At 42.7% G+C, this 25,062-nt stretch overlaps 1 protein-coding gene across 3 annotated transcripts in view; it reads right to left on the bottom strand.

Moving 5' to 3' along the window:
- The window catches only part of LOC131675566 (troponin C-like), a 667,249-nt gene that overhangs the window by 272,268 nt on the left and 369,919 nt on the right, over positions 1-25,062 (bottom strand). For all 3 annotated transcript variants that reach the window (XM_058954585.1, XM_058954584.1, XM_058954586.1), the window contains exon 3: positions 5,837-5,980. In XM_058954585.1, coding sequence (XP_058810568.1) covers positions 5,837-5,921 — 85 coding nt within the window. In that variant the 5' untranslated portion in view covers positions 5,922-5,980. The remainder of the gene's footprint in view (positions 1-5,836; positions 5,981-25,062) is intronic.

The following is a 25,062-nucleotide window of genomic DNA, read 5'->3' as shown; positions in this document are numbered from 1 at the left end:
CGTGCTGAGAAAGCGGACTGCTTCTCTATTCAATTTGAGTTTTGGATATTTTTTCATCAATGTTACTCCCGCAACTCCAAAAAATGATTAGTTTTTGTCACACGAACCCAGTGAAGCTTGGTTTGATAATTCGTCCTCTCTATGCCGATTTAGATCAGATAGATGAGTTTCAGTCTATCGGCTACCGTCGTACGCCGTGACCCACTTTTGAAATCATTCCCAAAAATGCTTGTACTCATGTGAGATTCGGGCTAATAAAGGTTGAGTTCACTAACGGGCTCGAATCGTTAGGTATTTGCAAGTATGCGTTTTTTAAGTCAATCTTAGAAATTTCTTGCACCCCACGTAGTCAATCAAGGATTGAATCGATACTCAGCATTGGATATGCGTCCGTTTTCGTCGCTCTGTTCACTGGCCTCAGATCTATGCACATGCGATTCATGCCGTCTTGTGTCCTACATTAATCATTTATAGATTTCCGAATCAGCTCTGACTCCAGCTATTTCTTCGTTTCATTTCTCATGAACTCCGAGAACGGCGAGAATCGCCTCAAGGAAGTTTTTACTGGAAGCACGCCCTGCATATCAATCTCGTGTTCGATTAAATGTGCTCGCAGCTGATTTCTTGGGTATCACAAGTCGCACAAGGTGTTCCATGGTCTCGTGCTTTCATAATTCCAGCTCGGACAGACCAGCGACCTCAGCTCTAATACGAGGACACATGAGTTCAGGTTCGCTTGGAAACTCAACTTTTCCGCGTTTCAATTTCGTAAACCAATGCCCTGGGCCATTCTTTATGTGCCAGTGCCATTCCGCGTGTTCCATGCCAATACCAAACTCATCGATCAAATCCATTTCAATTATCATATTGTATTTTCAACAATTGTTCAACAACCAATTACACTGCAATTACCCGTGTCACTTCGTCAATTTCGATCCTGAGTTAAAATTTCCCTATGATCTTGGCCTTTGCACCCGAAAACCCGAATAACGCGACATAGCACAGCTTGGTTCGGTCCGCGAAATTACGATGTATGCTCGAGCCAACAATAGTAACCATCGCTCATGAGTCATATAGTGTACTATACGGTCTCCCCACGATACCGACTACTAATAACGCGCGATTGATGACCACGTCCATTTTTATCTTGCCCAAGCACATTCGTACGCACAGATGCGAGAAACTCTCACCGGCCTCCGCTAACTCATATCACTTCTCACTCATTGACTTACCCACCAAATCCTCGCGCGCCGGCTTCTACCCTTAGTCGTCTGACGCTCTCAAAACTGACTCCATCTGTATCGCTCTGACTGCTACCTAGCCACTCAGCACCATAAACTCCCTAGACGAGATGATGGATCGCGACAACGTCTTATCTACATCGCTAAAGTCGTTAGTTTCTGATCTCACGATCTGTTGTAGCAGCCTTGCAATCTGACTCTGTTCTGGCACCTGCCGCGTGCGCGCCACATTTTCCTTCAAACTGCTCAAAAATCGTGTGGTTTACGCAGTTTCCTTTGAGTTCCTGTCCGGCCTATCCACTCCACTCATTCTCATCGATTCACCTATCGATCCGCACTCGAGTGTCAGATCACCTCAGCTATTTCCTCGGTTTTTGCCTGCATCCAGCTTCTTCCCTGACTCATGCGCACGTTCTATCTCCTCGCACTCAGAATCTGCTTCACGCAATCTCAACCGCTGTTCGTTGAATCCGGTGCAATCGTATTCTTTCTATGAACTTTCCCCAATTTTCTCATTCACGCATTCGCGTTGCACCCAGACCTTAGTCTTCGGGTCATTCACGTCTAGGTCAGTTTGTTCCAGCTTAACCTGTTCTCGTAATTCCACAAACTTGCTATAAAATGGCCTCATGAACTCAATTTTCCCTCAGTTTGGCGCCTTACTACGCGTAATTACGCGGAATCCGTCGGGGAACTGAATTTCGCTTTTAGGTTTTCCAAGGTCAAACCTGATATTGTGGGCACGTTTCCAACGTGCCTTTTTCCATACAACAGCCCTGGCATTTAGAACCTATTTGCATAATGGCCTAGTTGTTGGCACTTGTATCAGTGCACTGGGCCCTTTCCTCGGTTGCGACCCGCAGATTAGTTGGAGACCACTCGTGTCCGCAGCTCCCGACGGCTTCGTGCTCATTCGTGCTGATGGCAAGCTCTTTGGACTCGGGCACTCGGCCTTCCAATGACCTAGCCCCCCGCATCTGTGGTATACGTTCTGCTAGGTGCGGAATCTGCTTCGTTATTCGCTGCATTATTCGCGCTTTCTCTCGGCGCGCCTTTCTGTGTCCGAACTAATTTCGACAACGCGGCTACCACGTCTATCGATAGTCCTTTCGACGAGTTCGCGGCCTCTCGCTGAGTCAATTTTTTGACGTTCGAGAATTTCGTTGCCGATTTACCTTTTATTTCATGTTGTTCCTTTTTATTCTTACTCTCCACCGAAGAGACTTGTTCTCTCACCACAAAATTCATGCTTACGTGGCAACTTGTTTTCACGATTTCCTTAGACGAACTTCCGCAGCACGCGACTTCAGCCCTCAGCGACTCCTGCGGTGCTGGCGTCGGTTACTATCAATCACAAATATCGCGTCTGCATTCAAATTTACCCCCGTAATCGCGAAGATCTTTCAGCGTTTCAACCTTTTTCGACCTAATACACCTATGCAGTTTCAGGGTACACATTACCTTTAATCAATTTGAGCTACCTGCGTTTTAAAAGTTTCGGTTCTAGCCTACTTGCGATGTACAGAAAAGTCATGATATATTCATCTAATGGCTCGTGTTTATCTTGTGTTCGGCGGCGCAGCGCGTCGTAAAAGTCTCAGCTCGAACGATTCTTCACCCACCAGAAAGCCGTCTCTACGCTAGTAAATGACATCATCAGTGTCGACAATATCTCCATGTCGCCAAATTTATAAAACGATTATACCTTATGCAATTGTTTCAGAAAATGCTCTACCGTCAGTCCGACCTTCCTCGTAAACGCTACCGACCATCTATTCAACACCGTAACCGCATTCGTCAGTCGTCCGTTGATAAATTGGTACTTTGGTTTTCCTGCACGCTCCTCGTCTGACGCGCGTTCTTGTCGCGTTCCGTCATCATAGAGCGCCGAGTCATAATCCGTATCATAGGTTTCCGTTTCTCGTTATTTTCTCGTCTGATTTACCACGATCATGCGCTCTCGGTCGCGTCCTCAGCGATCCATCTTGATTGGGGGGTATTTAGGTTCAGACTGCGCGTTATCGCATCCACACACTCGAGTGCTGGTATTTCCAAGCTCACATGTTGTTGCTGTCTGCAATACGCCCTCATGTTCGTCTTGGTACATTATCTAAATTATCTACCCTGGGTGCTACCACCACCATGTTGGCCAAAACGCTCAGCCTGCGCAGTGGTCGCTGCCGCGCCGATAGCTCCTGCTTGTGAAAACTCTCCGGTCGTCGTTTCGCGCGCGGTCGCGCGATCTCGGTTTCAAGACAGGTTTGCACGACTTATGCTAGCGCGAAGTCTACCGGTACCGAGAGATGCAATACCGCTCTCGTATTCAGTCTGCGCACCCCTTCATGTGCGATAGCACCATCTGTGACGTGAGCTTACGTCTCAGATAGCGTGAGCATGACCGCGCTGCATGCTCTTGCACAATTGTTGTCGAGCGCTCATGTCTGCGCTCATACCTGCCATGAAAGTCCCCAACAGCAATTCAGCCCACGCCGATTATGCGATTCTCACATCAACGGTGGTCGGTATTTCTCCCAATAGGAAATTATCAGCCCTCACTGGCGGAGTCGATTCATGACGCACGCTATACAAACACGCATGAAATGGCTTATTCTGCATGATCGCAGTCGTACCATCCGTGAATAATCTGTTCGCGGTCATTCAGGTCAGAAGTTCTTGGAGTTGCATTCACTGAATGCGCTCCCATATCGATTTAACTACGGGGATCTCCATGGTTCTCCTTATAAAAGTTTCTGGCCGCAGCCGCGATTCTAACGTTTTCTGATGTTGAGCGATCTCGTCACCGGCATGGTATTACCCTCGACCTCGCGTGATAAACAAAATAAACACCAAGCCGACTCAACTTCTTTGACCTATTCCACCTCAAACAGGTCTAAATACGCTCGTTTTCTATGTTTCTGAGAACATATTAACGTACGCGAGCAATGTTTAACAGTAGCGGTGACTGTGGTATGAATGCATAATACAAAATCTTTAACGCTGCTTGTAAACACGCTTAATCAGATATTATCTATCGGAAATTCGTTACAGTCGAGAAATATCTGTTACGACCTTCGCATGTCATAAATTGAGCACTATAAATTAATCACACACAAATTTCACCTACAGCCGAAACACTAGGCTCATACAGTCGCTATCTATGAAATAACAGCACGCTCTGCTCTACAGCATAATCGCTCGATCTAAATACAGCGACTTTTGCTTCTGCCCATTTTACTAGCTCCGAGCTTCAGCGTAATATAAGCCACACATGTCGACGACACAACAATAAACTTAAAATAAATAAAATATCACTAATAAAATTTTACGAAATATATTCAACGTCGCTCGCTCGCAGCTCCGTGAATTTACCGGAAATCAAAGATCAACTAAGTCACCGCACTGCTCAACACTTAATACAAAGGAAATTCTCCGCCATTACCTCTCTTTATCCAACCAGAATAAAGCGATACAAAAAGCTGTACCTGCCGAAATCAAACAAGGGATGCCATGCGAGAGTTGTTGGCCACCGTGCTTCTGGGCCGAGCTCTGCTAAAATTATTCAGGACTCTATCCCAGTAAAAAAAGCCGGCGCTGACTTTCAGAGGTCATCCAATCGCTCTGGTTAGGAGAGGAATCACTTTATTACACCTCAGAACATGAACTCCTTACGAGGTCTGTCCGGAAAGTATTGGGCCTACGTTTATATCTTCGCGCCATAGTGTTCGAGCGACCTCTACCGGACAGAAACGTCAAGGGTAAAGCCTCACGAATCTATTGGTTACTTACTCACACCTGTCGGATGTATAGTTCATGCGCAGCGTGACTTTGTTTACAGTGCCTTTTTCGCGTTCGTCGAATTTTGATATTGTCAAAAATGACTGAAAAACAAGATCAACGAATTTTCATCAAATTTTGCTTTCAACTCTTTACAGTGGAAGCATTCTGAATCACCAAGTCCAAAAAAAGCACGTCAAATTCGGAGCAATTTTAAGTCAATGTTGATTGTTTTTTTCGATTGTGAAGGTGTTGTACATCACGAACATGCACCAACAGGTCAGACAATCAATAAAGAATACTACGTTCAAATTTTGAAACTTTTGCGTGAAGCAGTAAGAAGATAACGGCCACACTTTTGGGAAAATAGTGACTGTCTTCTCCATCACGATAATGCACCAGCGCATTCATCCAATCTTGTGCAGCAGTTTTTGAGCAAACACAATTCGCAGATCTCTTATTTTTCAGTCATTTTCAAAAATCACAAAATCTGCCGAATTCAAAAATAGCTTTGTAATCAAAGACACGCTTCGCATAAACTATACGTCAGGCAGAAGTCACCAAGCATACGATAAGTTCATAAGGCTTTACTGTTGAAATCCATACCCTGCAGAGTTCGCTCGATTAATTTGGCGCGGTGATATAAAGGTAGGTCGACACTTTCCGGATAGACTTCATATACCATTTATATGAAGCTAAGAAAATTCAGACTAATTGCCGATTATTTATTGAGAGGATAAGTATTGATAAAAATAAATCTACTCAATGGTAAAGATCTTGATTTTCAATTAAAGTAGATGTTATATATCTTGTCAACTTACCGTCTTCATCGACTTCAGCAATAATTTCGTTCAAAGTAGCTTCACTAAGGTCATATCCAAGCATACTTAGAATAGTCCCAACCATATCTGTTCCTATACAACCTTTCTTTTCGTGATCAAATGCATCAAAAGCTTTTTTCAAGACTGTAAAACGTAAGCTACTAGAGTATTGAGCTACTAGAGCTAATAGAGTATTACATGATATCAGTAAAATTTTATTTTAAGTATACTTTTCACAACAAAATGTATAATAGAAAAATAACTCTATCAAATCTTTGAAAGTTCAACAAAAATCTAAAACCTAATTCGATTAGTAAAATAATAAATTATAAATTTATTTATATTGTGACGGTAAACGTCTTATTACCGCTAACGGCCCAACCATGCGGCTACCCGCGAGGGCAGCACCTACCGGTTGGGGAAAATGTGACGAGGGAATTCGGCACGCGACGGGACGGTACGCACGCATATGAAAATGAGGCAGTCGACGATCTGCTATCGATATTGCCTGAGAGGAATCGAAGATTAGCACCCGGTCGCTAAGCTGTGCAAGGTGGGATAGTCGATAGTTCCCGAGCTTTCCCAAGTACCGAGACGAGCTGATCCAAGCCAGCAGGAGCCGTACTTGATACTGAACACTACGAGTGCGGGCAGACCCCGTTACAATATATATATATATATATATATACAGGGTGATTCAAAAACATATGTAACTAATAATTCCATTCGATTCTTCTCGAAAAATTAATTCTGAAATCTGTTCTTAGTTTTTCGATTAAATAATTAGGTAATTAGATAATTAGCTTCAAAGATCGGCCAATGAGCGCACAGCTTTAGAAGAACGGGCGCTTCGTGGCGAGCGCGAAGCAGTGAGGGGGGCCAGCGGCGGGCACCGTCGCTGTTTGCAAGTGGTGCTCGACCCAATCGTGCAACACGAAGCTCCCATGTCTACATACTGATATATGTATTCATTGATTGAACGCGCATCAATAAAAAGAACGGTTCAATACCGATTGACTAATAACAATGATGCACGTGAAAGCTTTTGTGTTTATTTTATGAAGTAGGTTATTTAGTATTCGTGGTCGTCGAATTCAAACTCGCTGTCTTACTTAAGAATTATGTTCATTTAATGCTGAAAATCGCTGTGATGAGCTACTACATCATTGCTTTTTTCTGCGTTTGAGAAAATTGAGATCAATAGGTAGAGGCGTACAGTGTGTTTCCAATTAGCTTGGTTATCCGTTTTTTTAAGATTAAGAAATAAAATAATAATAAATAAATACTGACAACGCTCGGCTGAAAATTTCCATGCGGGAAATTCACTCCTGATGTGTCATCACACTTGGATTAAAGTCTCAATTCGCGTGTGCGAGACGATTTACACTAGTCACACAAAGGAAATCCATCCTAAAATTTCTCACGCGTGTGAATCGTATCACATCTGAATTTGAGACTATGGGTGAGACTCTAATAGAGCCTATAACAGAAGGAGCTTTAAATCTCCGAGAAAAAACGCGTTTTGGTAAGTAGGCGGCTCTTAAACAAAAATGCTGCTCGCTACGATGGCTTGCAGCAACTCGGCGCCTCGAATCAGGTAAGTGAAATTTGAATTTCAGTAATGATCATTAGTCATGAAATTATTTCCAGCACATAATAATTATAAAGAAAATATCGAATGCTGAAGACTAGATCTACAATACATTGCGCATTTCTGAAATATTATTATAAATCTAACGAGCAAGCTACAATGATCAAAATAGTTAGGATTACTGTAGAACCCATTAGAACTTTAAGTCGTAGTCTGAGAAGCGAAACGCTTTTCATAAAGTGCGTAAATGTGTGTACATCAATTTTTCTAAGTTGAATTAAGAATTATAAATAATAAAAAACTGAAAATTATAAAAGTCGTCGCCACTTTTCGGTGAAAAGAAATTCCAAAAACAAATTTCCATAATTTTTTCTAAAATCGATCTCTCGTTGTCCTGTTCCACATGGTAACTTCATCGTTTAAAAAACCGACATACGAAAGAAGATCCGTAATAAGCCAAGGTGCCAGGCTGCTCGGAGAGAGTAGTGGATGTGGCGAAGATGCGGATTTTGAGAAGAATAAACGAAACGGGGAATGAGGCTGGGGGGCATGAGGACAGACGAACGCAGTGCGACCTAAGAGAATTGCGGACGCAGACGGGGCGGCCCATTGAGGTTTATTTTGAATTTAAAATAAGCAAAGATCTTATCACCGTCGATTTTGGCTCTGAAAAAATTTTGAAAGCAGCAAGTTGTACCTTGAAGGGCCTTGAATGAAAAAGGATACCGATTTTTGCGATTACAAAGTTCGGTGTGATACTTTTTCTCGAGCTCACAGTCAAAACCTGGGAAATTCAGGTTTTCGCTTTCAGCAAGGTCGCGCTGGCAATTGTACGCTCCATAATTGTTTTTCGATCTCGAAAATGTGTTTCCCATTGTATTTTTCATCGCTGAACACGAATCTGAAATTAAATTGTTTCGACAACTTAAAAGTTCGACAAAATTTGATACGCGGAAACAGAAAAAGTCCCCCTACTGTTTTCGCGTTTCCTGGACGCGAGTTTGAAGTCAATTGTCATCACAGCTGTCATGACAACTGCTAACTGTCAAACTGGCAATTTGACTTTAGATTCGGGGTCAACAACAAAAAATACAATGGAAAAAACTTTTTTTGGAAAAAACATGATGCTTTCAAAATTTTTTTAGAGCCGAAATCGACGGTCATAAGATTTTTGCTCTTCCATGATCATAATAAACCACAGTGCAGCGTCATAAAAGCTGCGAACGAAACGAGGGGCAAGTAAAAATTCTGATGATGCCGAGGTTTAGGCGAAGAGGGTAGACGTGCGCTAAGCTACTCTGAGAAAAAGGTCACATATAACAGAGGCTCGGGGAGGAAAAGAAGACGAGCATGGCGCGGCCTTAGAAATAGGCAGGAGAAAGCTGGGACTTGATTAAGCAGGTCAGACGAGCGCAGTGATGACTGAAAATACGACAAGCGAAGCAACGGCGCTGGGAAGATAGCAGACGAGTCCAGTGCTGTTCGGGAAAAGTCAAAGGAGCCGAGCGCTGTTCTGATGAGGGCGGACGAGCCCAGTCCTGCTCTGAAAAGGAGCGGACGAGCCTTGTGTTGCTACGATAAAGGGGTATGAGTCCAGTGCGGAAATGTAAAAAGGCAGATTAGCGAGGGCAACGTTAAAAAGTGTAGACGAACGAAGGGCTGCGTCTAGAAGGGCAGACGGGCAGAAGGCTACGTCAGAATAGGACGGCCGAGCGGAGGGCTCAGTGATGTAGGGCAGACGAGCAGAGACCTAGGTCACAATATGACGAATGAGTGGAGGGCTGCATCCAAAAGGGCAGACGATGAGAGGGCTATGTTAAACCAAGACTGACGATCGGAGGGTTGTGTAAAATAAGACGGACGAGGGAGGGCTGCGTCCAAAAGGGTAGACGATCAGAGGGCTATGTTAAAACAGGACAGACGAGCGGAAGGCTGTGTAAAATGGGGAAGACGGGCGGAGGGCTGTGTCATAAAGGGCAGACGAGCAGAGGGCTGCGTCGAAATTAGACGGACGGTGGGAGGGATTCGTCGAAATAAGACGGACGGTGGTAGGGATTCCTCGAGATTAGATGGACGATGAAAGGGAGACGTCCAAATAAGACGGACGATCAGAGGGCAGCGTCATGAAAGGCAGACGAGCAGAGGGCTACGTCGAAAAGGGCAGACGAGCTGGGGGCTGGGCGGAATAGGGCGGATGAGCGGAAGTCAAGGCGAAATAACACGGACGAGCTGGGAGCTACGTCGAAATGTGACGGACGAGCTGAGGGCGGGTCGTAATAGAACGGACGAGCGGAGGGCTATGTCGGAAAGGGGAAACGAGCTGTGGGCTTGATGAAATAGGGCAGACGAGTGGAAGGCAGAGTAAAATGAGACGGACGGGTGGGGGCCGTGTGAAACAAGGCGAACGCGCGAAGGATTGCGTCTAAAAGGGCTTGCCAGCCGAGGGCTACATCGAAATAAGACGGATGAGCAGAGGGCTGTGTGCAATAGAACGGACGAACGTAGGGCTGGTGGAAATGCAGGCGAAGTCGGAGTTTTGTAACAAGCTTACGACTAGCGTAGACTGCCCTTGCAATAGATTTGGACGGAATTCAGGCTCGGGAAAAAGGGCTATGCATAGTGAGTAATAAGTAAAAACAAATGAGCACCTCTCCGGGGTACATGTGATTTTTGTGTTAATTGTTTGTGGAAAAAATTACAAATAAAAATAATTGCGAAAGAAGAAAGTTTTTATATTAATGTCACGTATACTGCGTACCCATCCATACTAGCCACCATAAAAATTCGTTGGAAAATGATCGGCGCGTATTTATTTATTTGTAAGCAGAAGATTTAAACCCTTGTAAACAACGATGCTTAAAGACGTAACTCGGTTTTAGAAAATTAGTACCCGGCATAACAGCATAAACTCGGCAAGCTTTTCAATTTGAATGAAGGATACGGGCGAACTCATGAAACTAAATTCGCCATCGTATTCTTCGTAAGAAAACTACGTTAAAGTCATGTACGTATATGAGTTGAAAAAAACGTTTCATGGATTGTCGAGGAATTCGGAGGAAAACTTTCGCCTGTGGATCGATCGACGTATGGAATTTGCTTTGCTGATATTCTTAGATTTTCAAATAATTTTTTTAACAATGTGATACGTGTTTTTCAAGTATTATTTATCGCAGAACACTATATATATATGGTATAATTTGTTGCAAAACTGAACTGCAAATTGCTAGAAACGATAATTCGAATTTGTCAGAAAATTTTTTTGATTTATTAAAGGTTTTTTGGTTCTAGTTCTATTTTTTCAAACTATACAACTAATATAATTATACCATCGTATTCTGTATCTGTAAAAATTACATCGAAAACAGGTATCGAATTGTTATAAATAATTTTAGGAACCCTCGAATATTCTACAAATAAAAGTACCATATGCTGATTAACTGAAATAGCAGCGCAACTCACCCATCATATCAATACAAACGAGCTTTTACAAATTGGTGGATCTACCATTCGAAAAGTTCTGTACAATTGATATTTTTTGCAAAATATCAAGTTTTAAATATAATTTCCCAATTTTTGCAATTTTTTGAACTTTAAATTCGAATATCTTCAAAACACGAATGACGGTTATGGCTGGATGCCACAGAAATAACTGTAGATATGTACAGATACCTTTCAAAAGTTTATTAAGAGTAAATGGAGAAGTCAATTACATCAGTCAACGCTTTGATTTTCATGTGTGCATCATTTTCTTTGTGAAATGTTTTCATGTACTCTTTAAAAAGCTCTTTATCGGCAGCTTTTTCATAGAACTGCAAGTGATCTTTCAGTTCAAACGGATAGCAATTTCTTTTGTAACATTTGTACGAGGTATTTGTGCCATCGTAAAATATTATTTTCAGAGACCCCGCATCAACTCTATCAATTTTGCCGGGCAAAATATCATACGTGCCGTATTTTGCCCATACGATTTGCCCCGATACAAAATTCTTCGTGTATTGACGACCCTTTTTTTTCTTGGAATTTTGATCAGTAGCTGAGGGTGGAGTATCTCTTTCCAGCGGCAATGATGGATTCGCCATGCTTGATATCTAAAACATTTTTTTTAAATTATTTTAAGGACTAACCAACGTTTCAAACTGAAAAATTCAAGAAAAGCGTGGCAAAGCTGAATTTAAAAAAAAATATAGCTTTGTGTTTGTATGTCCTTATTAGGTGTACAATTGATATTTTGAAACTTGTGACAAAGAAAAACAAAACTCATTTTGAGTATTTTGAGCTGAAAAAAGTCCTGAGTCGATATTTTTGTTAGAATAGTTTCTTCGCAGCAATAAACAAAGGTCTCAATTTGCACTTCGAGACCGACTGAAACTCTATTGGCATTACTTTGGCTGGTTCCGTATCAATGATTCCATTTTCATCAGAATTTGTAGAGAGACTCTCGATTGGTGCATTAGTCCTCAAAGGATTGGAGTTGATCGAAGCTGGCAATTGCATTCCTTCAGGTGGCAAGGATTCGTTGTCCAAAGTGTTGATACGTGAAAGCGACTGTCTTCTATAAAACAACATAAAAAACGATCATTGCCTAATAAGTATTATCCTCACCATAATCACTGAAACAACGTTCGAGATGCAGTCCATGGTCGTCAATGAGATGGTTACACGTTAGTGTTTATGTGAGGAAATAAATGCATTTTCCGCGGTCTTTCGTGTTCAACTTCCTTGTAAAAAATAAATCGCTATTAGGCTGAACCAAAAAAAGGGAAATATATGTCGTAGATTCTACTTTTTCATAATGTTCTATGAAATTTTTTCACCAATTTTTTTTCTCAACAAAATTGTAATCTCAAAGTATTGATATCAAAACTACAAGCAACAGAAGTAAATTAAAATTTTTAAAAAAGCAGATTTTTTCATTAGTACATTGTTTGTTAACACTTACAAATACGCACATTAATTTAAGAATTTTAATTTTCACAAGATAAAATTATTGAAACGCTTTTATGAATAATTCGGCGACGTCGGCTGAGGGCACAGCGCGTTTATTCATAAAGGCATTTTTAAGTTCAAAATTGATATCCGTATTCTTAAAGCATCAACAATCAATGTGTAATGAAAAAATGAAAAAAATTATCTTTTCTGGAAATTTAGAATACCTATTTGTAGTCTTAAGTTTGTTCATTAGTACTTTTGAAGTTATAATTTTGTATGAAGAAACAAAACTACGAAATAAAGATTGTAAAAACTAAAATTTACGAAAAATATTTCCTACTCTTTTTTTGTTCAAGCCATCAGTATTTCATCTTTCATGACCGAATCGAAAACGAGAAACCGCGCGTAGAGACTATTGAGTAATCTTCACTCGACGTCCGGCGTATGCAACTCGAATATCGTTTAGTAGTTCACTGATGCCTTACAAAGATCGACCATTATAATCAAAATCAGCGTTGCTGCGCTGCTCCGTTACCAAAGAACAAAACTGGGATACGTTGCTCAATGAAGATATAATTTTTCTGTCTTCTCCCCATACTTAGTATAGGCGATTGCGAAAGACCCGATGTGCTGATTTCACTTCTAACCGCGGTAGCAGATGGTAGAGAAGATGGTGTATTAATATAGCTTCTTGACTTTTTTTATAATTCTATTTAATATTTATAGGGTTGAAAAATACTCGTGAGCTTACGGATTTATATTGTTTTTAGAAAAATTTTGAGGAGGTGACCGGATTCTCTTCCTACTGACTTTTATAAGTGTGGGAGGTGATGGAGGATCCAGAAAATTATTTTCTTTTTGAGCCATATCAGCACTAGACGCACTTGATGTTTCACTGATTGTAAAAAGAGAAAATAATTATAAAATAGAGGAATCATTTTCAGTTATGATTGAGATTATAGTTTGTGTGTATACGTGCGTGCACGCACATAACGAAATTTACAAAAAATTTAACTTTTTTGAAGAATGGAATTGAAATAAATGTTTTTAACGCTAGAACTTCCGGACTTTTATGCCTTATGGCTTAAAAAAATACTCGTGAAAATTTGAAAAGTAACTGGCAACTTTTTTTCTGCGCTTTTAAATAAAAAGTTGACACGGGCACGCCCTCCTATACAATTTTATTTTACAATCAAATTGCATACATGATCTGCGATAAGCTGAGTGCTGCTCTACGTTCGTGCCCCCTTTTATCTCTCTCTCAGACAAGGCACACACTCACACACACTCACACACACACACGCACGAACTCCGCTAGGCCGGTCCCAAGCCCGGGGCCCCGCGACGCAAGAAGCGGGGAAGGAGGAGGGGGAGGAGTAACGACCTCGTGAAAAAACCAAGGTTCATCTGTCCCGGATGTTAGCACCTTGTTAAAGGGATCCTTCCTAGGATACAGGAAACCCTCAACCAGGCGGTGTGCGCATCCGTGCCCAGCTAGCCTCTTGACACCGAGGGTAATGATAGGTGTCGCAAGCGGTGCCTCGGGAGAACATGGCGAACTCCCGAGTATTTAGCCTTGTCCCACGCAAGCGGGGCTCTGCGTGGGATAGACGACAAATTCCCTAGCTACTCGTGGGAACAACATGGAGCAAAAACAACAACAACAACAACAACAATCAGCCGGCAGTCCAGCCAAAACTGGAGGACAAGAAGAAAGAGGTGCTGAGGAGATTCAGTGCCTATCAGTAGCGATAGAGGAACTGATGAGGACGCTGGAAGATAAACAGCAGCGAACGGTCAACAACACCACAAGAGGCCTCTCACAGAGGGTGAAAAATGCCTTCCTAAATCTAAGGAAGGTGTTAAAGGAGAAGAAGCTCCTCGAAATCAACTCATTGATCCACAAGCCTGTGAATCAAAGAGTACAGCAGCTTCACAGTGTAAGGAAGGAGTTGTTCCTGACGCCGGGAGGGACACGCTACAAAAGCCCCCTCCAAAACACACCCCTGAAGACGAAAGAGCGTTCTCCGCCCTTGGCTGAGTTCACTAGAGACCCAAAGAGGGCGTTCCTTGTGAAACAAGCTCCACACGGGACCAGAGAGAACAAAAGAGAGAAACAGCAGAGAGGTCCACCTCCCAGTTGTGAGCCTGTACTACCACAGACAAGCGATGAGACCAGTGGCCATGACGAGGACCTAGGTTGGGAAACTAAAGGAACAAGGAAAAAGAAGAAGAAAAAAGATAGGAAGGCGAACAAGCGCTACCAAAAAGCCCACGTACCTCGCGTCCGACCAGCTGCACTACTTATAAGTGCAAAAGAAGAAAATATGTACGCGGGCATACTAAAGAAGGTTAAGGAGATGATACCTGAAGAGGAAGTAGTGAAGAACTTCGAGAAAGTACGAAGGACAGCATCCGGTCAGCTACTAATCCTACTTAACCGTAAAGTAGGAGATCAGACGGACTCAATCCAGAAAAAGGTTGAAGACGTACTGAAGCAGGAAGCTCAGGTCACCAGCAAAACCCACGAGGTGGATGTCCAGATCAAGGACATTGAAGAGACGGCAACAAAAGAAGAGATAAAGGACGCGCTACAAAAAGTCGCTGGTCAGGGTTCCGAAATCAGGACCGAAGCGATAAAGTCGATGCGGACAGCATATAGAGGGACCAAAACTGCCTACATCAGATTGCCAGCTATGATAGCACGAACAGTAATAGGAGACAGAGGCCGATTTAGGATAGGCCTTGTTAACTGCAGAGTAAGAGAACTGAACACTCCCCAAAAATGCTATAAGTGCGTGAACACAGGGCACATTGCTAATAAATGCCCAAGTCAGATTGACAGGTCTGGACTCTGCCTCAAATGTGGCCAGATGGGGCATAAAATAACTGACTGCCAGATGGAACCGCACTGTCCCCTATGTGCTGAAAGAGACAAAGACCACTATCACATAGTAGGAAGCTATAAATGCTCTGTCCTCCATGAGAAGAATAATAAGAGCCTGTTACCTAAGAAAAAATGAGAGTGTTACAGCATAATTTAAACCATTGGGAAGCGGCGCTTAACCTACTATCCCAGATAGTCAGAGATCAAAAGACGGACCTGGCGATCATCGCTGATCCGTACATCAAGCCCAATACGCAGGCATGGGTGGCGGATGTCACAGGTAAGGCAGCCATCTGGTCCTGCAAAAATCGGTCTTTCGAGGATCAACCAGATCGCACACACAGAGGTTTTGTGAGGGCTAAGCTGGGAGATATACACTTCTACAGTGTCTATGCTCCTCCCAGCCTAGACATCAACGAGTTCATGGATCTACTCGATAGACTGGTCTAGGATGTCAAGGATCACCTCCCAAGTGTCATAGCCGGAGACTTCAACGCCTGGGCTGTTGAATGGGGGAGCAAGAAGACGAATAGAAGAGGTAACGAAGTCTTACAGGCAATGGCATGCCTAGATATGATTCTCTTGAATACAGGGAAACTACCGACCTTCGAGACAGAGAATGGAAGCTCTATCATTGACCTGACCTGGGCCAGCTTCAATCTGGCTAGAGGAACAAAAGATTGGACCGTTCACGACATCTTCAACTTGAGTGATCATCGACTCATCAGTTGGACGGTGACAAAAGACCAAGCTAAAATAAGACTCCCACATAAAAGGACGAACCGTAGAGGATGGAACGCGAACAAATTCGACGCGGAACTATTCCAAGTGGTTTTAAACAGAGAACCCCTGGCAGCGACCAACGTACAAGACGAGGTAGAAACAATTATGCACAGAGTTACTCTTGCATGTGACGCCACAATGGCATGCAACAATGATCACCCACCCATGTACTAGTGGAATAATGACATTGCCAGACATCGTCAGGAAACCATCAAAGCTATAAGGAGAGCCACGCGAGCAAGGAAAAAGTCGCACTACGGAGACCTCAAACAATCTCATAACGAAATGCGACGCAAATTGGTTAAAGCAATTAAGAGTAGCAAGGCTAAATGTTGGAATGAGCTGGTCGAAGAGGTGGAACAGGATCCATGGGGCAGGCCCTACAAAGTAGTAATGAAGAGGGTGAAATCACATACACCATCTTCTCCTACGTGTCCGGCCCTGCTAAAAAGGGTAGCTACACATCTTTTCCCGCAACAACCAGAGCTGCAGACTCGTGAACTCGACGCAGGAGAGCCAATACCGCTAATAACATCGGAGGAACTAATGGCTGCATGTCTTAAAATGGGAAACAAGAAGGCCCTCGGACCAGATGGTATACCAAATATCGCACTGAAAACAGCAGTAAGCTTAGCGCCGGACATGTTTCTGCACATGTACAATAGGTGCTTGCAAGAAGGGCACTTCCCTGCCAAATGGAAATTGCAGAGACTGGTCCTCCTTCCAAAGGGGAAAAAGCCACCGGATGAACCTTCATCCTACTGCCCACTCTGCATGCTCGACTCGTCAGGCAAGATCCTCGAACGGATCTTGTATACAAGAATAGAGGCGGTAGCTGAAAAGCATCTGTCGGACCGACAGTATGGCTTTTGCAAAGGACGGTCGACCCTCGATGCCATTAACCAAGTAGTCAGCACAGCAATGGACGCGACTACAGGGAAAAGGTGGAAAAACGGCGACAAGCAGTACTGCGCAGTAGTGACACTGGACATGCAGAATGCGTTCAACTCTGCCAGATGGGACCGCATCATGGAAGCTCTCGAACAATTTGGTGTCCCAAAGTACCTGCAAAGGATCGTAGCCAGCTACTTCAGGGACAGAATCCTGTGGTACGATACGGACAAGGGACCAAAAACATATAAAGTTAGCGGAGGCGTGCCCCAGGGCTCGGTACTTGGACCACTCTTGTGGATCATTATGTACAACGGCCTACTTGAACTGAAGATCCCAAGAATGGTAACACCTGTAGCATTTGCGGATGATGTCGCCCTCGTAATTGTAGGCAAATACCTGGAGGACATCAAGAACCTATTTAACCAGACATTTAGGAAGTATGTCGAATGGATGGATGAATCAGGGCTTAGGATGACAAAGCATAAGACGGAGGCTACTCTCATAACTGGCAGAAAGGAACGCGAAACAATCACGCTACAAGTTGGGGAGTACGAAGTTGAGTCGCGACCATCACTTCGCTACCTGGGGGTAATGATTGATGCCCGCCTCAACTTCAAGGACCAGGTTGATCACGTCAGCACTAGGGCGTCTGCGGTTGGAAGAGCGCTATCCCGCCTTATGCCGAACGTAGGTGGGCCTAAGCCGAGGCGACAAGCCTTATTATCGTCAGTAGTAACATCAATACTGACCTACGGTATAGCTATTTGGCAAGTGCGTTGGAACTACAGGGGTGTCAAAGGAGGATCCACCCGGTAGGTCGGCAAATGGCACTAAGAATTGCCAGCGCATTTAGGACCGTCTCCAGAGACGCCGCGCACGTAATCTCAGGATTACTGCCAATTGAAATCCTGACCGAGGAACACAGAAGAATGTACCAGCACCGAAAGCAAGGAAAACTGGTCACAGACGACTGTAGGAAAAAGGAAAGACAAAAAAGCCTACAACGCTGGCAAGTACAATGGGACCGATCCAGAAAAGGCAGATGGACCCATGAGCTTATACCAAGTATAGCGGAATGGGTCAACCGCCAATACGGAGACCCCAGCTACTATCTGACTCAGATGCTAACAGGACACGGATGCTTCCGCCAATACTTATACAAGTATAAGTACGAGGATTCACCAGAATGCCCAGCATGCCCTGGAACGGAGGAAGACACAAGGCAGATGTTCTTCATATGCCCAAGATTTTACACACAACGACGGAAGCTAGAAAGCCCGCTTGACACGAGCATAGCACCAGGAAATCTGGTACTGTGGATGCTCGCATCAGACAAAGCATGGAATACAATAACAGACTTCACTAAAGAAGTCATCGAAGAGCTCCGAAAGGAAGAAAAGAAGAGAAAGGATGAGAGAGCGTGGCGCCAGACTATCGAATAATGGGCTCCATAAAAGAAGAGACTAACTACTGAACCTCCAGCCAACCAACAACGTCTGGAGGACATAAGGTAGGAAGAGAAGAAGGAAGAGCGAACCAGCTATATCCTCCCCGTGAAGTAATACCTAGCGGCAGTTCCGCGAGGAAATAAAGGATTCTTGAAGAAGCAGACGTGGAGGGGGTGTTAGTCAGTATGCTCCTCGGTTAGACTATACCGTTGAGAATCCGACATAACCCACAACATCCGGGTATCTTTGGAAGATTTCCCCCTCCACGAGTCAAAAAAAAAACACGCACCCACGCACGCACGGAAGCGAAAAACTCAAGCCACGGCCGTGTACATACGCAACCCTATCACGCAACGCTCCCGCCTACACTTCGACTCGTGTCCAAAAGGTTGAGAGCTGATTTGTGCAGGCAGAACACTTTTTCAGGGACCACGAGTAGCCGAAGTTTTAACTCGAGAAGGGAACTTCCCGAGAGTGGAGTCTTTAGTTACTTAACGCCTCGCGCGCCCCATAAATGTCAGTTCCTCGCGGGACTCACCACTCTCCGGGTGGCCTGGAACTGACGCTAGAGCACAGCCTCGCAGCTCCAAAGCCGCCCCCGTAGTCGAGTCCTGCACCTCCGGGCAACCGTGAGCTGTCCCTAGAGCTATTTCGCCTCGCAGCTCCTGTTGCCCCGAGCTCGATCACGCTGAGCTTGTGAACCTTGCAGCCGAGTTAGGGCGACCACGTGCCAGTACAGAATACTTGCACCCCCGATCATTTTCAATCTACACACACCGTCCTCATCCCACACGACTCGGGCTCATGTTCGCTGACCCACACCGCTAGCCGCGGCAGCACAAGGACCTTTGCGCCACCCAGGACGAGAGCAGGAACACCGCCGCCGGAGCAGCAGCGGCGAGCGTAGAATCAGTGCTCACCCTCTCGCTTACCTCCGCGATCGTGCCCGCGTTAATGCCCAAAACCCGGGCGTAACGCAATGTCATATTTTTTTAAAATTATTAGCGATTTTGCCCTTCTTGAGTCGTTGGTGAGTGTCCCATCATCAAAAGCACCATCGTATTCTACATTAAAAAATACATGGAAATCATCTGTCATAAGTTATGAAAATAGTGTTTGATGTTCATGAAATTCAGAATAAGCGCATACCTATCACTTACCAACAGCTAAAAAAGGTCAAAACCGGTGAGTAGTTTTTAAAAAATAGGACTTTTTTCATTTAAAAAAGGAAAAAATGTAGTTACTAGTTATTTTTTTAATGTTCACGAGTATTTTCTGTTCCTATAAATGCTAAGCACTAAGGCGAAAAAAGTCCGGAAGCTCTAGCATTGAACATTTTTTTTCAATTCCATTATTCAAAGAAGTGCATTTTTTAACAATTTTGAGTGTCTTGGGTGAGTGCTTTTTGCAATTCGGCCCGCGGGAGTGTTTGGGTGCGTGCTTTTTGCAATTCGTAAATTGTTACCGATCCTCTTCGACCAGTGAGGGTCCAGCCGATTACTTCTTTGCCTTTTTTGTTCCCACAGTTCTGTTAAGACATACACGAATATAATTTTGTATCTGGAGTCACATCATCTGGTGTGACGACGCCATGAGAATTTTGAAAGGAGAGGAGTGCATCTATATTTTTTCCTTCTCTTCTCAACCAGTTTCTGAAAACGTTCACCCAAGGATCATTCGCAGATAACTTGCAGCCATATATTTTTTCTAATGCCCACACTGTATTGTGCAAACCAATAATTCTTGTATCTTGGTTTATGTTATGTTGACTATACAAACTGAAAAAAAAATGTAATATTCACATTACGAATAGGGAAGCTAAGAATAAAGCTTCAGAATTTTCGAAGATTAGAGAAAGAAAACTGTCTGACTTTTTTTATATGTTAAACTTGAAAGTATTCCACGTCAGCATGAATTTTTTCAGTGTTTTTTTCCGTTGAAATATTAATGGAAAAAAATGACAAAGTAAGTTGCTTATATACGGGCTCTTACGAAGAGCAAAATAAACAAAACGAATTGATAGAGTGTAAAATCTTTAATAATTTAGAGATCGTTTTCGAAAACGATGCCAAGAAAGAATAAATATTATGAAAACCGTCTACGAAGTTAGAATCGCGATTGCCGTTGAAAATCATTATTAAATAATTAAAACGCGAGGGGAAATTATTGGTTGTCCGGAAAGGTGCGCTGGGAGCATAGCGCCGCGCGTGGCCAGAGCGGACCCCCGGTCCTGCCCCTCCCGCGGAACACCATCGAATATACATTAATTTAATATTTAAATTGATGTTCTTTCAGTTGTTTGTTAAAATTTCGTCTCGAAAAATCATAGATTAATGTAACAATTGTACCTATACATTCATGTTTTGCGTTACATCACAGCCATGTAATTTAAAAAGTTTATGTAAAATTAATTCCAATTTTGAGAGCCAACCCGTTGTAAAAATAAATCAAACACTTATATTAATTTTAGATAGAGAGTCGAATTATTATAAGAGACTGATTTCGGAAATGATATACATTAATTTATCTGACAACACTATAAACAGACAAGAAGATAGTAAGTTGCTAAGTAAGCAATATAAGAGTTTGTTTGATATTTTATCTGATTGACTTGATTGAATGTTTTTGAATGTTGTTTTGATGTGCAGTGATGCTGACTGTACCGGTTCTTCTCGACATATGAGAGGGGATACATTTAAGTGTGTATATATTTGTGATTTGTTTTGATATAAAAGGTAACAGACACCGGTCGGTTTGCATTATTTCATAGTTGTTGTCGGAGTTGAAATTTGAATATTTGTGTGAGAGAAAGTTAGAAGATGATTTTGATACTTTAATTTTTGTTAATTGGATTGTGATTGATAAATTGACATTTGACAAAAAAACGTTATATACATTTCTTTCATGTTTTTTCCCGTAGAATCGATTGCCGCTATCAGTTTTTTAAAAATAATACCTTTTTGATAATTTGTTTAAATAATTTCTTATAAACAATTGCAAACGGCAAAAGAAAAAACAGGGGTATTTTTTTTTCGATTTAGCTACGATTGGCATAGTTAGTTTGGCGCTATCGGCAATAGATTTTGCTTGGGATTTGGCGTATACACAGGTACCTGACAGACTTGCAAGTGTTTATAGCCATTTTACACTAACAAATTGACGTCTGACAAAAAAACGTTATATACATTTCTTTCATGTTTTTTCCCGTAAAATCGATTGCCGCTATCAGTTTTTTGAAAATAATAACTTTTTGATAATTTGTTTAAATAATTTTTTATAAACAATTGAAAATGGCAAAAGAAAAAACACGGGTATTTTTTTTTACGATTTAGCTACGATTGGCATAGTTAGTTTGGCGCTATCTTTCCCAGGTTTGGCCTGGGCCTTAATAGGTTAATATTATTTTGAGGGTGCGAGTGTAAGGGCGTATGCGTGTATTCGGACACGGGAGATTGTGCATTCACTCACGCACTGCACTTTTGTGTGCGCGCGTGCGTGTGTGTGCCTACGTATGCGTGCGTGTCTGCGTGCGCGCGTATGATAAGATTTTACTTACTTTTGCGTGATCATGCGTGCTGCAATGCTTATATCCAACAGCCACACTGGTTTTTCAATGAATCCTCTTACACCACCATGTGACACGAGGAATGATCCCAGACAAAGTGTATCTTGTATAGACACGTGAGAACTTGTGACAGCCTTTCTCAATAGCACTAACTGGCTTGCACTCATCAAGTCCAAATTTACATACTTGTCAAGATTGTTTGTCAGAGCAATTTTAAGTTTTAAAAGTTGGTCGAGATATCTGTGAAAATATAAGCCACTAAACCTTCCTTCGTTCTTTGACATGACGTTGATGAAAGTTGACTATACCACTTTTAGCCTACTAAAATTATTTCAACTACCGGTTTTACTGCGAAAGTTGTTATGACAGATGTCGAAAATATTTACCCGTTGCCACTGTTGTTACCTGTTGCATTAGTTACGAATACATAGTTTTAATATTTATCGTAGCAACGTTAGTAGTTCTGCTAATTATGGAACCTGTTTACGGTATCTGCGCCTGGGTGTCCGAAGCGTCTGTGGTTCTCGTGTAGCGCGACTGCATCGCACATGCATCACAGCTGATCTCACGATAAGCTGGCATATTTTCCCGGCTACCTGTGCCGCGTCTGGAACAGGATCAGCTGTGATGCATGTGCGATGCACCAGCACGTCATTATCAACATGTGTTCGACAATCGACCGCGGTGCGGTATGTGCGGGGTCCGACCGTGCGACGCGCTCGCATTTCAAGTAGCGCTCTTTGTCTCTCTATCGCACCACGGGCCCTTAATGCGGAGGGAAGTGGGAATGCTTCGCGCTTATAAGACGACCATCGCTTTCCCGAGTTTCAGTTTCAGTTTCAAGTTCGTACGTCTTCCTTGACGGACCTGAACTTTATCATTGTTCTGTGCGCTGCGGTGACAGTTTTTGTGAACCAGAAAAGTGTTCGTCGTGGTACCGGCGAGAATACCGACCGTCACCGCGACCAGCGACTCGTCGCTACTGGGCCACGGACAGGGAGACCTGGTGCCATAGGTGAGGGTGCGACCAGCCCTCAGAAGTGCTTCCAATTACGCGGCTCTGTGCCCACCAATTTACTCAGGCGACGCTGTAGCGAGGGCTGTCCTCGTTCCCGAGACGTCGGGGCTACACCATGCCTTATATCTCAGAAGCACTTTTTCTATCTCTCTCCCTCTCTCACGAGTCCTGAGGCAAGCGGTAAGTGGACCGGATGATACACCGGATTACGCGCGCACATACGCGGAAAGTTGTAAGGGCGAGAGCCCAAAGGCGAGCGACGCCTCTGCGCCGGACTTATTTCGATGTTTGCGTTCTATTTGGTTGTAATTTTTATCAATTAAGTTGCCGCATTTAAAAGGCTTTTCCCCACGTGACTAGGGTTTTTATGTCGGCTAGGTGCGGTCTCTTCCCTAATCCGGGGGATAAAAAACTGCGACTCTTCTCTGTATATAGAACCTCTAAACAACAGACACTTCCTTGATCCTACCTAGTACTCACTCACTCTCTCTCTCTTCTGCATATACTATTGAAGTTGTTCAGTACCAATATTGCAAGCTAGAAATAGTGTTACAAATTTTTATATTAAACGATATACAACTCGATATACAAAGAACAAAGGAAGCTTGAGAATAAAGAAGAAGACCCTTATAAAACGATTTTTTTCTGAAAAAAGCCTAGAAAAGCTATTCATATTTTAATAACTAATACATATATTATGTGCCTAGTTGTTTTGCGAGTTGTAGCTATAAAACTGCAGAACGTGTGGCACAGAGAAAGAAAAGCGTCCAAATTAGCGCGTGGAGTGATGCGCGTTTGCAATTAATCAATAATTATAATTTTTCTTTTTATGTTATTACCTTTTTTCAAATGCATTTTTCTTCTAGCTTGACCGTATGGGTTTAAACAATTTTTATACCATTTTGTTCCCTGTACTTTTCTACAAAAAAATATGATTGACGTCTCTTGGCACTTAATAAACAACAAGGCTGCAATAAATAATAAACCGAAGCGCCCCATTCGCATCGACTCGCTGCGAGCGATGTGGCTGTGACACGCTGAGGTCAAGTTACTGATTACCTAATTATTGAATCGAAACTAACACAATTCTACAAGCAATTCTGAATTTATTTATCGAGACGAAACTAATGGAAAGCTTCGTTACATATGGTTTGAAATTATCATGTATCAATGAACAAAATTTGAACGACATACGACAATGACATGCCTGTCGAAATAAAAGTTTAAAACCATCATCGTCGTTCGCCGACTGACGCTGAGGCGTTACTCCCGCAACCTCCAAGTTTACTTATGCGAGTTATTATCAATGCTTTAATAATTTTCACGTTATACTATAACATTTTGGTACACAGTTAGGACTTTCCATACATGTCTATAGATGCATAAATCAATGGGTAATTTTTTATTCATGTTTTATTTTCACGAGACTATAACTTTGCCACGTAATGTCATATTATTTTTTCGTTAATTAATTGGAAACGTGTGTAAAACCTTGACCCGTGAGTCAAATAATTTATAATTAATTTTCTTGCAAGAAATAAATTAATCATTACGGCCCTGTGAGTTATTCGCTGTCATGTTGATTTTTCCATTAAAATATTTTCATAAGCCAGTGAAATATCCTGATATACGTCAACGGAAAAATAAATTGTGATTGTTATAAGTGATGCGGGCATATCATTGTACAATTGATATGAAGTAATTCAACTCTACATTTTTGGCCACACCCACTTTAGCCAACTTATTGTATTATAGTGTCCGTTGCGGCCAGGCTTCATAGACATTTCATTCCTACTCGCCTGAGTGCCGCTAACGCGACACTTTATATGTGTAATGTTGACACGGTAAGGAACTTACAAACCAAAAAATTTCAAAATTAAATAAAGAATTCGAAAATGACCACGGAGAGACGCATTTGTTTTTGTCTTCATTTTTTACTAACGAAAATCAAGTTGTATGTCGACGATTACGGCGCGAGCGCGACTTCCATCGTGGGCAACAGAATGGCTGGTCAATTCACGATTGACGAGTACGTCGACATGGTGATTTATTTTGGTGAAGCTGGGCCTGGGCTTGGAAGATCTCGACGAGCTGCTGAACTATGGTCGGCA

This window comes from Phymastichus coffea, unplaced genomic scaffold, assembly GCF_024137745.1.
Source record: "Phymastichus coffea isolate CEN01 unplaced genomic scaffold, Cenicafe_Pcof_1.1 PCOF00025, whole genome shotgun sequence".
Classification (NCBI taxonomy): domain Eukaryota; kingdom Metazoa; phylum Arthropoda; class Insecta; order Hymenoptera; family Eulophidae; genus Phymastichus; species Phymastichus coffea.
Note: the sequence above shows the minus strand (reverse complement) of the source record. Positions and strands in the feature narration are given on the sequence as shown.